Raw genomic sequence first — 14,552 nt, 5'->3', positions numbered from 1 at the left:
TGGTCTTCCTGGGGGCTGGAGGAGCGCTTTTGAAGCTTCCACTCCTGCCATGCCTTCCTGCTTCGGCCTGCCTCTGCTGCCTTCTGTGTCCCTGGTGGAGTGGGGGAAGAGGGAAGGCTTGCTTATGGCTTGGCTGCTGGTCTTCCTGAGGGCTGGGGAGTGGCGTTTGAAGCTTCCCTCTCCTGCGACACCCTCCTGCTCCTTCCTGGACTAGTCTGCCGTCTGTGTCCCTGGTGGAGTTGGGGGAAGAGGGAGCTTGGTTCTGGCTTGCTGCTGGTCTCCTGAGGGCTGGAGGAGTGCATGTTAAAGCTTACCACTCCTGCCATGCCTCCGCTTCTGCCTGGCGTCTACGCCTTCTGTGCCCTGGGGGAGTGGGGGAAGAGGGAAGGCTTGCTTCTGTTTGGCTGCTGGATTTCTTGAGGGCTGGAGGAGTGGCTTTTGAAGCTTCCCTCTCCTGCATGCCCCCTGCTGCTGCCTGGCCTCTGCTGCCTTCTGTGCCCCTGGTGAGGTTGGGGGAAGAGGGAAGGCTTGCTTTTGGCTTGGCTGTGGGTCTTCCTGAGGGCTGGAGGAGTGCTTTTAAAGCTTACCACTCCTGCCATGCCTCCTGCGGCTGCCTGGCGTCTATGCCTTTGTGCCCTGGTGGTTGGGGGAAGAGGGAAGGCTTCTTCTGTCTGGCTGCTGGATTTCTTGAGGGCTGGAGAGTGGCTTTGAAGCTTCCTCCTGCTACGCCCTCCTGCTCCTCCCTGGACTATTCTGCCTTCTGTGCCCCTGGTGGAGTTGGTGAAGGGAAGGCTGCTTTCTCTTGGCGGCTGGTCTTCCTGGGGCTGGAGGAGTGGCTTTTGAAGCTTCTCACTCTACCATGCCCTCCTTCTGCTGCTGGCCTCTGCTGCTTCGTGCCCCGGTGGAGTTGGGGGAAGAGGGAAGGCTTGCTTCTGGCTTGGCTGCGGTCTTCCTGAGGGCTGACGGAGTGGCTTTGAGCTTCTCTCTCCTGCTACACCCTCCTGCCCTCCCTGGATTATTCTGCCTTCTGTGCCCCTGGTGGAATAAGGGGAAGAGGAAGGCTTGCTTTTCTCTTAGCTGCTGGTCTTCCGGGGCGAGCAGTGGCGTTTGGAGCTTACACTCCTGCCATGCCCTCCTGCTTCTGCTGGCCTCGGCTGCCTTCTGTCCCCTTGGAGTTGGGGAAGAGGAAGGCTTCCTTCTGTCTTGGCTGCTGGTCTTCCTGAGGCTGGGGAATGGCTTTTGAGTTACCATCCTGTCATGCCCTCCTACTGCGCTGGCCTCTCCTGCTTCTGTGTACTGGGGGGTTGGGAGAAGAGGGAGGCTTGGTTCGGGTTTGCTGCTGGCTTCCGGAGGGCTGGAGGAGTGGCTTTTGAAGTTACCACTCCTGCCATGCCTCCTGCTGCTGCTCATCTCAAGCCCAACTGGCCCAAGTGGGACGCATTCGGGAACCTTTTCAGCCATGTAGCTGACCTTCCTTTCAGTTCATATTTACCTCAGGGTTCTGCTGTGCTGTCATAGTGACCAAATATATATGCCCTGTTACTCTGTAAAATCAGGGTCTCGTAGCACCTTGAGACTGAAAGAGAGAATTTGGCATGAGGAGCTTCCTACAGGCCAATGCATGAGGCCATATGACCACGATGTGTGATATCGGGTCTAATAGCATAAGACCGTAACAGCTGTTTTTGATTGAAAAATCAGTTCCCCCTCTTCCCATGGATCCCCAAAACACCAACTTATTTTTATCTTTAAGTGTTTACGGATTCTAGTCTGCTTTCTCCGGGTCAGGCGTTGGTTAGGAGGGCTGATCTGAGGCAGAGAACAGGGGGAACTCTCTTCTCTGTGCCATAAGGGTCACAGATGGGACCCCTGCATTTATCGGGATTTGCGAATTAGCAAAAGCATCCTTCCTCCAGATGTTTAAAGCAGAGCACCTTACGCTGTGTCTACATTGCACGACACCCAGTATAGATCAGGTTCATACAGCTGAGCCTCATCCTATGGAATCCTGGCATGAAGTTTTGTATGATATTTTAGCCTTCTCTGTCAGAGAGTTTGGTGCCACAGCAAACTATGCACTCCCAGGATTTCTATCAGATGGAGCCATGGCACTGTCAAGCGCATATTTTGTGCAGATGCACCCAAAGTTAAACCACACGGAAACGTGAGCTGTTCTACACTGTGGAAATGAATGCAGTTTGACGCTGCGCCAAGCCTGTGGCTCAGCGCTACAGAAAGCCGAATGTGTAGTTTTTGTGAGATGGCTTTGGTGCCACGCAAACTGGGCATCCCAGGATTTCCATAGATGGAGCCGTGGCAGTTAAAGCGGTGTCAGGCGGCTGCATTGATTGCAGTGTGGCAGACGCTGGGCTTGAAATGGAATTGCTGCTGGGAGGGCATTTCCCATTGTCAGCTCAGTTCCCAAAGAGGGATCCGGCGACCAGAGCCGCTGGGCTCATACACGGCTGGTCTGATCTGGAGCTGAAATGGATGAAGGACTTCAGATGTCAGGCAGGGTGTTAACCCCTCCCTCACATTCGGCACATGGGCCAGGGGTCTCTTTGCGCCTCTATTGGTTCCATCAGTTTAGACCAAGTGCCTTGAAGTCCTTTCCAACTTATCAGGGGGCTTCCTTGGATCTTCTTGGGGGGGGGGGTGTTCTTGGCCATGGCATTATCTGAGACTGAGAGAGTGTGCCTTGCCCAGGGTCACCCACTGGGGTTTCATGGCCGAGGCAAGATGTGATCCCTTGCTCCAACTTCCTAGTCCAAAAGCATTGGCAGCCTGATCGTCTTTCTCTTTCCTTTTGGCACAATATCTCCTTTATTTTGGGAGAGATTTTCCCCACTGGGACAGATGGTTGTGGACTCCAGAATCTTGACTATTTGTGATCATCTTTGCAAAGCAGCACTGTCAAGAGTCTGTTGGCAATATTCAGTCCAATTGTGTGGTTGAGTCAAACCCTCCCCCACAACTGTATTGGCGTCAAAGTTCGAGAACGTGAAGCCCCTTTGATTTCAATAGTAAAATCTCTCGTTTATTCTTGGCAGCTGACTGGTTGCTTAGGAATTTCTTGTGAAAGGGACCTAGAGTCAGTAGATGTCGGTGTGAGGCTCACGAAGAAAGCCAATGCAATTCTTGGTTGCATCAAGGACGTGTAGTATCTAGTTGAGGCAATGATAGTACAGTGCGCCCTTATTATCCACTGGGGTTGGTTCCAGGATCCCCTGCAGATAACAAAGTCCATGGATCTCAAGCCCACTGAATAAATGGTATATAGCAAAATTGTGTCGTTATATAAAAGAGAAATCAAGGTTTGCTGTTTAAATTGTGGATAAAAAATCCATGGATAAGGAGGGCTGACTGTATTCCAGTCTATTCTGCTTTGGTCAGGCTCACTGGAATAATCCTGTGGTCCAGTTCTGGCCCCACAATGCAAAGGAGGTTGAGAGCTGGAACAGTGTCCAAAGGACAGTGACTAAATGGTGAAGGGTCTTGAAACATGAAGCCCTAGGAAGCTCCTGAGGGAGCTGGGGATGTTAGCCTGAAGAAGAGACGATTAAGAGGTGATATGATAGGCCCGTATAAATATTGAATGGATGTCATATTGAGGAGGGAGCAGCTTGTTTTCTGCTGCTCCAGAGAACAGGATAGTGCAAGTTACAGGAAGGAGATTCTACGCCAAAATTAGGAGGCAGTTCCTGACAGTAAGAGCTGTTTGACAGTGGAATAGTGCTGCCTTGGAGAGTGGTGTAGTCTCCTTCTTTGGAGGTGTGTGAGACAGAGGCTGGATGGCCATCTGTCGCAAGGGGCTTGGATAGTGTTTCCTGCATGGCAGAACAGGGTTAGATTGGATGGTCCTTGGGGTTTCCTCCAACTCTATGATTTTAGGATTACAAAAAGGCAATAATGAATAGCAGCAAGACGAGATCCACATTAGGCATTCCGGTTGCCTTCTGGCACCTCTAGCTGGCGTCTGATGGCCATCAGGATTGCCTCAATGCCCACAGTGCCTGTTGCACATTGGGTCCATGGGGCATGAGTTACTCCATGGTTTCTGTAGAGTCACACATTCCAACTTAAAAAACATCCCTATACAACAATGTAGAGGAAACCTGAATTTGATGGGAGCCTGTGTTTAGCTAGTGTGATGTAGTGTTGGGGTGTTGGCCAGGATCCTGGAGAATAGAGTCCAAATCCCCACTCAGCCATGGAAACCAATAGAGTGACCTTAGGCAAGTCACACACTCTCACCTCAGAGGCAATGGTAACCCCCCTTTGAACAACTCTTGCCAAGAAACCCTCCTTCACATTACAGTCGCCCTAAGGAATTATTTGAAGGTACATAAATGTGTTTAGTCCTTTCTTCCCTCCAATCAGTCAAATGTGATATCAATCAGACCCATTTGCACACTCGTCCTTCCACATTTGCGACTTTGACTTTTGGGTATTTGATTATTCATGGGTTGTATTAATATGTTCTCTCTAGGAATATCTAGGTCCTCCAATGCAACGCTGTGGTCAACTTTAACCAAAAGTCGCATTGAAGGATCCTAGGGTATTATCATGGGGTTTTTATGGAAAGATTTGTTCAGAGGAGGTTTGCCAATGACCTTCCCTGAGGCTTAGAATATATGAATATCCAAGGTCTCCCAGTGGGTTTTACAGTTGAGCTGGGAATTGAACCGTTACACTGGCAACAAAAAAGTTCCAAGATGGTGTCACTGCTGTGGTCTCTAAGGGAATGAACAGCAGCCAAGCACAGGTCTATTGGGTTTTGTTCCCAGCAGCTGATGGGAGGCCCTTCCTTCTTTCCAAGTACCACTGCTGCAACTTTTGAGGGAGTGAACAGGAACCAGGCACAGGTCCATTGGGCCTTGGTCCTAGCAGCCAATGAGAAGCCCCCCCTCCATCCCAGCTGCCATTTCTGTGGTCTGTAGGAGAGAAAACAGTGGCCAAAAACCTTTTCTTGCTTGCTATGCTTTATTATATTGTAAGCCTGAGGGCAAGGAATGTCATATTCAAAATTTGTAAGTTCCTCTGGGAGTCTTTTTGAAAATAATAAAGAAAGAATATACATTCTACGGATGCTACTCATGCTCACTCATCGACTGCTACCGTACTGTAGAATTAATGAGTTTAACACTGCTTTAACTGCCATGGCTCCATCCTGTGGAATACTGGGATTTGTAGTTTGTTGTGAAACCAGAATCCTCTTTCAGAGTAGGCTAAATATCTCACAGAACTACAAATTCCAGAAGTCCATAGCATTGAGTCATGGCTGTTAAAGCAGTGTCAAATTGCATTAATTTTGCAGTGTAGATGCAGCCACAATTGGATTCCATTCTGACACCTTTTTTTTTTGTTGTTGCTTGTTGGTCCTGTCTTGGCTATGGTCTTGTTGGCACTTACCACCTGAACTTGCTATTAAAAGCAATGACAATAACGGAAGGGGTTTACAGGAGTAATCTGACATTGTGTCACTGATCAGCACTCTAATGTGTACAAAAGAGAAAGACCCTCTCCTACATGGCTTAAATAAAATAGCATGTTCAAGTCTTGATATATCCTTTCCCCTAAGGACAAGTGCAAAAGGGAAATGGCCAGATAGGAGAGTCAATTGACCTCTATCCTTAGCTACAGGAGAGAAATCAGAATAATCTTGGCTGTAAAATATTCTCTCATCTGCTGGCATGACAAACAAGGACAAAAGACTTTGTGACATCTGTGACCCCAGCTCCTTAGTCTGAACTGCCTGGGGGCTAGAGAACAAATTATTTTCAAATCCTGACATTAGGGTCTTTGTGTAAAACACAATGGCACTAATATCCAGCTCTTCATTTTTTCCACATTTTGGGGCCAGGCTGATAATCACTGGTGACCAGAGCAGATTTGCATATTTTAAAAATTGACTGGAGGACACATATTAATGGAGAGCAGCTTTATCCTTCTGAATATTATTTTTATTATTATTGGCTTGCACAATGAACTGAAGACTTCATCTTAATTGTATAGTATTTATATGCTTCCTCCTCTCCATTTTAATAGTTAATTTGTGATGGTGTGAGTCTTAGCTCTCTGAAAAAGTGATTCGGTTCTTCTCAGAGACTGAGTGATATTAATATATTTTGGTAGAAAATAATTGGGTTAGATAATATAAGATTTTTTTTTTAAAAGAGTGATACCGCTTATTGGTTGGGAAAAATGCACAAAACACATTATACAAGATTTCAAAGCTCCACTGGCTTCTTCATCAGGCATGACATGTTAAAAGAAAATCATACGGGGGGGGGGGGGGGATGATGGTGTTGGAATCACAGGCCTACATTTTGTATGCAATGGAGAGTGCATCTACACTGTAGAAATAAAGTGGTTTGACACCACTGTAACTGCCATGTCCCAATGCTATGGAATTCTGGGATTTGTAGTTTTGTGAGATATTCATCCTTCTCTTTCAGAGAGCTCTGGTGTCACAACACACTGCAAACCCTAGAATTCCATATCATGAAGCCATGGTAGTTTAAGCAGTGTCAAACTGCATTATTTCTGCAGTGTGACAGCAGTCATAGTCTCTCCTGTAGTTCGGTTGGTTTGTGGGAGGAATCTCAGTGCAGACAGGGGCCACTCTGCTCTTGGTCATTTGAGGGCCAAGGCAAAGGACAGTAAAATTTAAACTCCATTAGCAACAGTAAACTTGCTCCTCTTAGGATCCAGGGTGTCTCTGTCCTTAGTGAAGCCCCACAGGCTTCTTTCTTAGACAGAGAACATTGAATTGCTCAAGGAGTCTATGTGTTGCTCCATCTGGAAAAACTTTAGGTAGTATGTAAGTAAAACCCAGCCATTTATAGTCCAGATTTTAACTTTGTTTTGCTGTGTGGTCAGCACAGTTATCTCTGAATGGGTTAGATAATATTATTGAGCAGAATAGTATGTTTGGAAAGGCACTGGAGGCAGGAAATTCTAGATTTACAGATGTTCTTGCTGTGGAGTGGCAGGGGAGGAAGGTTTCTGGTATGACTGCATTTGAGATTTGGAGATGAAATTTAGTGCAGCTCTTATCTGACGTGAGACTCATACATCTCACACTGCTTCTTTTTGTAGTGCTGTATATGTAGCAAACACATAGATCACAACTTGCCATCTGCTTACCTCTGGCAAGTAAAGCAGGTGGGATTAGAATTGTCATTTGCCTATTATATTATATGAAGGGTGCTTCATATCAAGGATTAAAACACATCTTGCACTATTTGAGAAACTCACAGACTTAAAAAGATATGTGGATTGGCTAAAGAAGACATGTTCGAAGAGGTCTGGTGTCTTTTATTTCATTTATTTTATTTGCATGCAAGGACTTGTCAACTCATTGTCCACCAATAGCTTAAATAAGATTTTGGATGTTCTAGTCATAATTCTTATTAGTTGCCTAGTCTGAAATTTAGCATCCTAGGAATTTATGTCAAACAGCCAGTGTGTTACTTTATTTACCTTCCTTTCTGTATCAGTAACAATGAAGGTCCCAAACTATGGAATGGCCTGCCGGACGAGATCCGTCAAATTGCCAGCTTAGGCGCTGTACAGACTGGTGCTTTGCGCCGGCCTGCACGCTTACTAGGGTTGCCTCGGGGCGTCCTTTCCAGATGCCCCGCAACCTTAGTACGTTGTAATGGCGGTGCCCTTTCTAGATGGGCGGCGCCATTACAACATCATGACTGCGCCGTCTCCAAATGGGGCGGCGCGGATGTGACATCTTCGCGCCGCTGAAGGGCAGCTGTGGCGCCCTTTCAGCGGCGCCGGAAGGAGCTCCGAAACGGAGCTCCTTCCTTAGTTTGTGTTGCTGGCGCAGCCTTTACATGGCTGTGCCAGTGACACAAAGGAGAAAGCCCTTTCTCTTGTTCCCCATCGCTATCAGGGAACCTTTTGCTGCTTCCCCGCGGCCTGGAAAAGTGGTGGATTGGGGCCTCAGGGCTACCGCTGTGGCAGCTGAGGCCCCGAACCATCAGGGAAAGGGGTGGGTGCACAAAGGTCTGTACACTGCCTTGGACAGCTTTAAAAAAGCTGTCAAGACGGATCTCTTCCGACAGGCCTTTCCTGAATAAAAAAGTGCACGGCCACAGAATGACTGCCCCTCACCTTATGTATTAGCCCACCGTTCTGTCCTCGTCATACTCTATCTATCTATCTATCTATCTATCTATCTATCTATCTATCTTCTGTTTTAATGGATATTTTAATTGTAATATTTTTAATCCTGTTTTTAGGGGGGGGGGGAATTTCGAATACAATGCTGTAAATCTGGATTTTAATGTGTTGTGAGCCGCTTTGATTGTCTTGTCACAGAAAAGTGGGATACAAATAAAAGTTTTATTATTATTTATTATTATTATTATGAAGGTGCAGTTCTTAATACCCTTATTATTACATGGCTGTGAAAAGCAAGTGGAGAGGAACTTGTTGTGGTAAGAAAAATACAGAGACTAGCTTTAGCACTACAAGATATCAACTGTTTTATCTTCCTCTTGGTTTATTACAAGACATACTTTTTAATAAAAATGATTTTACAGTAGAGTTTAGCTTCTACAGTAGAATTGCATTATGTATCAGATTTGACAGAGTTGGGCTTTTTTTTTAAGTTTTGAGGAATTTGTAATATTCAGATTTTTTTTTTGTCTGCTCCACCTTAGATAGCAGGTACTTTTATAAAACATTCTAGAAGGAATTCCTTTCATTAATATGATATGCTTTTGAAATAACTATTGTACATTCATCCCTCCACATTTGCGACTTTGACTTTTGGGTATTTGATTATTCATGAGTTTTATTAATATGTTCTCTCTAGGAATCTCTAGGTCCTCCAATGCAACACTGTGGTCAACTTTAACCAAAAGTCACACTGGAGGACCTAGAGATTCCTAGAGAGAATACTCCACTAGGCATTTATAGCTCCTCCAGTTCTATGGTCAATATCTGGCAGATGTTGACCACAGAGTTGCACTAGAGGACCTACAGATTCCTAGAAAGGTGTTCTCTCAGGAAAAAACATAGAGTTTTTGTTATTTGCAGTTTTCCCACATTCATGGGGGTCCTGTGCCCCTAACCTCAGCGAACAAGGAGGGATGAGTATATATGACAAAAAATTAACAAAGTAACCATTTTTATTCCATGTGTATGTATTTATAAGAGTTGCAGAAATGCCATAGTTTATCACTTAAATATTTTGTTTCAAAATGTTTCCCTCCATTTTGCAGACTGCACACACAAATTGCACAGTTGTGCTCTTCCCTGGTGAGAAACTCATAAGAAAGGTCAAAGGATGTTCTGGTTGCATTTGCTTATTCATCTACCTGTGATGTGCTTTTGATACTCTGTGAATTAAGTCAATTTTGTATTTGGAATTCAAACTTTGATTTTTACCATAGTCTCTAGAAACAGATGATTGCTGGCTTTCAATCTCCTTGAAATGTTTATTGTGCTGTAAGTCACTTATTGATAGAACATTAAATGGAAAAAAAATTGGTTGGTTCCATGGAAGCACTTTGCTTACTGCATATTCTCTTTAAATGTTTTTACTTTTAGAATACACCAGTGGGAACTCCTATTTTTATAGTGAATGCCACAGATCCAGACCAGGGTGCTGGTGGAAGTGTGCTTTATTCTTTCCAGCCTCCGTCAAACTTCTTTACCATTGACAGCGGCCGTGGCATTGTATCAGTCATTCGAGCACTGGATTATGAAGTCACCCAAGCCTACCAGCTTCAGGTCAATGCTACAGTGAGTATGAATCTTTCTGTTTCTTTTGTCTCTTAGTCTAGAACAGCTTTCCACAAACTAGAATCCTCCCATTCATTGAACTGTAACATCTATTGTCATTAGTGTAATGTAATCCAACACTAAGTGGACATCAGTTTGGGAAAGACTGGTCTACAGAAATAATCATCTGTAGAAAGTAGCATGTTAAATTAATATTATAATTATTCTTCTGTAGGTCTTTTATAAAAGTCAGTATTCATAGTACTAATGTTAGAATATTTACACACTAGACTTGGTTCCCCCCACATAAGACAAAGAACAGAAAAAAATCATTTTAGTATTTGTAATGATTGTCATGGAACCAGCAGCAGTAATAGTAATGATCATGATAACAGTGTGTATTTTTTTAAAAAAACAACTACACCTGGAACACGGTTGTTGTACAAAATAATACAAACAGAGCCAAATATTCCTTCAATCTTAGGAATTAAAGATTATTTGGAATTTTTCTTGTCTCTTAAGAAAGAGTGTCTTAACACAGTAAGAGATTTTGTGCCACTTTTTGTGTGTGATTTGGGAAACTTCCTACAAAAGGATTTCTTTCCACCAAAATAGATTGTATTTGCACAAAATACAGTTATCCCTCCTAACTTGTGGATCTGGGATCCACACCCTCAAATACCCATAGAGGGGGGACCTCCACTATCTCTAGTGGTGCACGTTCCCAGGCCACCCCATTCCATCCTATGAGGCTTGAAAATGTGTGAGCCTCCATTTACACCAGGAATGGATCACCTGTGAAAATGAAGGACCAACTATACATTGGTTTTGAACAAATTTGTTATATTGTGCAAACAGGGTGGTTGTTTTTAGTTGAGAATGCATAAAATCATCAAAATGCACAAAAGTTCTTGCCCAGCACAGAGAAAACTTTTGAGATTGTTTATATTTTCATGTTCAAAAACAAAATAAGGAAATATTTATTTATAATTCTCCTGCAAAATGATTGTCTGTTGTCTTAAGCATTCACTTGGTAGAAGTTAGGTGTTTTACAGTATCTGAAAATCATTCAAAGTAGGACCAAACATGGAATTTACTTACTACATTCCAAGTCCAGCTGTGAAATATGTGGTGTGCTAGGGAAATTTCTTTTAAGAAGAATGAAAATAAATGACATTCTGAAGCTATGATAATGGGTGGCTTCAAGATGTCCTCATAAAATTCTTAACAGTAGCTTTCCAAGCTTTACTTAGGACATATGCAAAACTGCTTTCACTCTTTGCTGAATATGCATAATAAGCCCACATCATCTCAGAAGCGGTCTAAATGGCCATTAGATCAGAAGGTGTGGCTTCCAAGTAGTTTGAAGCAATAGTGTCTATATGTCCACACTAGCAGGCTGCTATATTCTGTGTTTCTGTTTCAAAGTATTTCATTATTTTTTATGTTGGTATGGCTATCTCACTCACACATATTGTGTACTGCAAATATTGCATTATGTTCAACAGCACATTAGTAATGCTGTGACTTTCTAGAACTCTTAGAAGTTACCTTTTAGGCAGTGTGATAAATGTCTCTGCTATGTGGCCATTAGTAATCCCATCCTGTCATTACATGGCATTCTGACAGATTATGAAACTGGTGTGCTATGCGTGTCTACATTTATTGATAACACATCGAAGGCTGTAGTTACACAACTGGTAATATTGACCATAACTGGTATCTTAGCACTGTCAGATGTCACTAGAACTAAACCCTGTGATCTGCTGAGTCTTGGAAGAGTACCTGACAAAGTTTGGCTAGATTAATGAATGCCCTAGATTTTGTATTAATGTGGTATTTTATATTGAATTCTAAATCTTTCTCAGCATAATTTGCTTATGCTGCAGATTGAATTGTTTGTTGTTGCTGTTGTTTTTATTTGTTTTGTAATGAATTTTCCTTCAGTAATTTTATTCTTTACATTTTTAAGGACCAAGATAAAACCAAGCCTCTCTCAACTCTTGCCAATCTTGCAATCACCATCACGGATGTGCAAGATATGGACCCAATCTTTATCAACCTACCCTACAGTACAAATATCTATGAGAACTCTCCTCCGGTAAGAGCTTTTGATATATTATCTTTAAAATTGAAGGAGCAATTGGGAAAGTCTCCCCTCTCAATCCCCATTAAAACCTCTTTGCTCACAGACTTATTTTGTTGAAAAGTGGAGGTAGGTACTGAAGCACAGAGGAAGGAAGCAGTTGATAGGTCAAGGCATACTAGGTACCGTGGTTATGAAGAAAGACAAACCCCCCCCCTCTTTTCTATATGCTTTTGCAAGAAATAAAAATAAAAACTGACTTCAGGATAGTGCCACAGACCAGTGAAACACAGTACCAGAAAATTAATTAATTATATTTATTTATTTTGTTTATATTCCACTTTTCTCCAAAAATGGAACATTTTGAAATGGACCATTTAAAAAGCAAACCAAGAAGCATCCTGTTACCAAGGTTCAGAAATAGAAAACTGTAAATAGACTATTAATTGCACTTGCAAATGGATGTCACACATCAATATAACACAACTTCCCAGCCCCTGCTAGCATATTTTCAAGACATGGTTGTTATTCTTTGATTCAGTGCCTGGAAAATGATCCAAATCTTGAAGTTTGCCCTCTGCCTCAAGAGAACATAAAATGTACAGTACTTTAGTTGAATCATTGTGACCAGAATAAGTGTAATAACTACTCTACCTGCTTGGTTTCATGCAGAATCTGAGATCTATGTTTCCCATATTATACATTATACACTATAATGTATGATTTAAGCATTTATAATATATGATTATGAAATAATAGCAGATAATGCACCCTTTGTACTGCATAATAATTTTGGATCAGGTGCTGCTACAACCCATAGATGTCAATGGCTAGAGGAGAGATTACTGGGAAACCTATGTAAGTCACTTTGTACTTTTCCAAGACAAGTTGAGATGTACTCATTTATAAATCTAGATGTTTTGGTCAAAAATTGACCCCCCAAAACTGAGTCGACTAATCCACAGGTCAAATTAAATACTGTACTTTAACTCTTATTTTAAAAAGAGTTTATTTCATCATCCCCTGGTGAAAGACAAGAGGAACATCTGTCCTGGATGCACTGAGTCTCTCATCTCTCCAGCATTTAGGGTGAACACAAACAGTTGTGCCTTTGCTTTACTTCATCCTATGCTTCAGATCCTTTGTTACATGCCCCTGTGTTTTGTACTTGACCTATCCATGAGTCATATCAAAATCCATATTTTTTGCCCCAAAACCTGCTCTCGATTTATACATGAAGTCGACTTATAGTCAAGTATATACGCTAATTAGGGGTGTGCAAAATTTGTTCTCTTATTTTCACAGTTTTCCACACATTCTGTCCTGCATTGTTGGAAGGACAAATACATTTTCTCTGTAATTTTGCAGCCTTTGTATGTGAGAAGTACACGTTGCCTTGTGTAAACTCTGAGAAAAGAGATAATGTGGTGTAGTGGTTTCAGTGTTAGGATAGGATTCTGGGAAACAGGGTCCCTGCATTGCCAGGAAAAAAAAATAACTGGTTGACTTTGGACAAGTTGCACCCTCACATCCTCAGAGGAAGGCCATGGCAAACTCCCTCTGAACAAATCTTGCCAAGAAAACCCAATGATAGGTTTACCTATCATAATAGGTTTACTTATCATAAGACAGAAATGAATTGAAGGCACACAACAACAACTAAAATGTTGAAAACCGTGTCAAAAGATTTCCAAGAGCAATGAGAATACCAAGGAGCTCCCTTGCCTCCAACTACAGAAAGTAAAGAGAAGACCTATCCATTGTATGGGTGAAATGACAGTCAAACACATACACACACAAGCATCACTGTCCTCATTGCTGCAAAAAGAGGGACTATAAAGAAAGCTTGTCCATTCTTCTGCTGTTCTTTACAGCACACAGATTTCATGCTAAAAGTTCATATTTACTAGCATCCCAGTTTTATTTTTCTCTGAACAGAATGTGAAGCAAATTGCACATCCAACCACTGATAATTTTTTTTTCCTTCATGGAAGTTAAGTCTGATAGAATCAGACAGTATGGAGGGTCTTGGATATTCATGTACACCAGTAAAACTACAATATTCATATTTTTTTTAAAAAAAATCAAATTTAGCTGATTACCATCTACTATGGATAACAAACATAAGGGTAACAAATAAATACACAACTTTTTGAAGAGATTGGACTTGTGAGAGGTTTCCTTGGCCTATTGACTATTATGAGAAAGGACTCCTGCTGAGTCAGAGCCAACTGTCTTGAGCCTGCCTTGTTGAGAGGTCTAGCCAGATGGTATGGCTACACTATGTGGAGAATCTGCCTTTGGCTATGTGTTATCATTGTATTCTTCAAAAGGGGGAATCCAGTGGAGAAAGACAGGGAGAATGAGAAAGAGAGCAATGTCTTCATTATGGAGATTATTGCATTGATTTTAAAACGCCTTATCCCTGATGGGATAAAGGTACATTTAATTTTAAAACCAGGTGCTATCACACTCGTGGGTGGTTGGGTGAATGCAACCCATTTGCAGCCCAGGTTCCAGATGCGCTTATCCAGCAGCTTTTGAAAAACATCAAAATCACCTGGTTTTAAAATTAAATGTGCCTTTATCCTATCCTTATCGCTCCCAAATTCAAACCAAAGTCAGGAGCTTTCCAATGTTGAAAAATGGCCACCAAAGCAAGTTCAGGGATCAGTAATGGAGCCGGGCTGTACCCAGATGGCGGTTTTCAGGGCAAAAG

General features: G+C 42.6%; 1 protein-coding gene across 9 annotated transcripts in view; it reads left to right on the top strand.

Annotated features, from left to right (window-relative positions):
- The window catches only part of CDH23 (cadherin related 23), a 568,554-nt gene that overhangs the window by 221,841 nt on the left and 332,161 nt on the right, over positions 1-14,552 (top strand). For all 9 annotated transcript variants that reach the window (XR_006102875.1, XR_006102876.1, XM_042457557.1 and 6 more), the window contains exons 7-8: positions 9,574-9,768; positions 11,720-11,848. Coding sequence is in view for 7 of the 9 variants with exons in the window: in XM_042457557.1 (XP_042313491.1) it covers positions 9,574-9,768; positions 11,720-11,848 (324 nt within the window). In the remaining 2 variants the exon portion in view is untranslated. The remainder of the gene's footprint in view (positions 1-9,573; positions 9,769-11,719; positions 11,849-14,552) is intronic.

The sequence above is a fragment of the Sceloporus undulatus genome, chromosome 3 (genome assembly GCF_019175285.1).
Source record: "Sceloporus undulatus isolate JIND9_A2432 ecotype Alabama chromosome 3, SceUnd_v1.1, whole genome shotgun sequence".
NCBI lineage: Eukaryota > Metazoa > Chordata > Lepidosauria > Squamata > Phrynosomatidae > Sceloporus > Sceloporus undulatus.
Note: the sequence above shows the minus strand (reverse complement) of the source record. Positions and strands in the feature narration are given on the sequence as shown.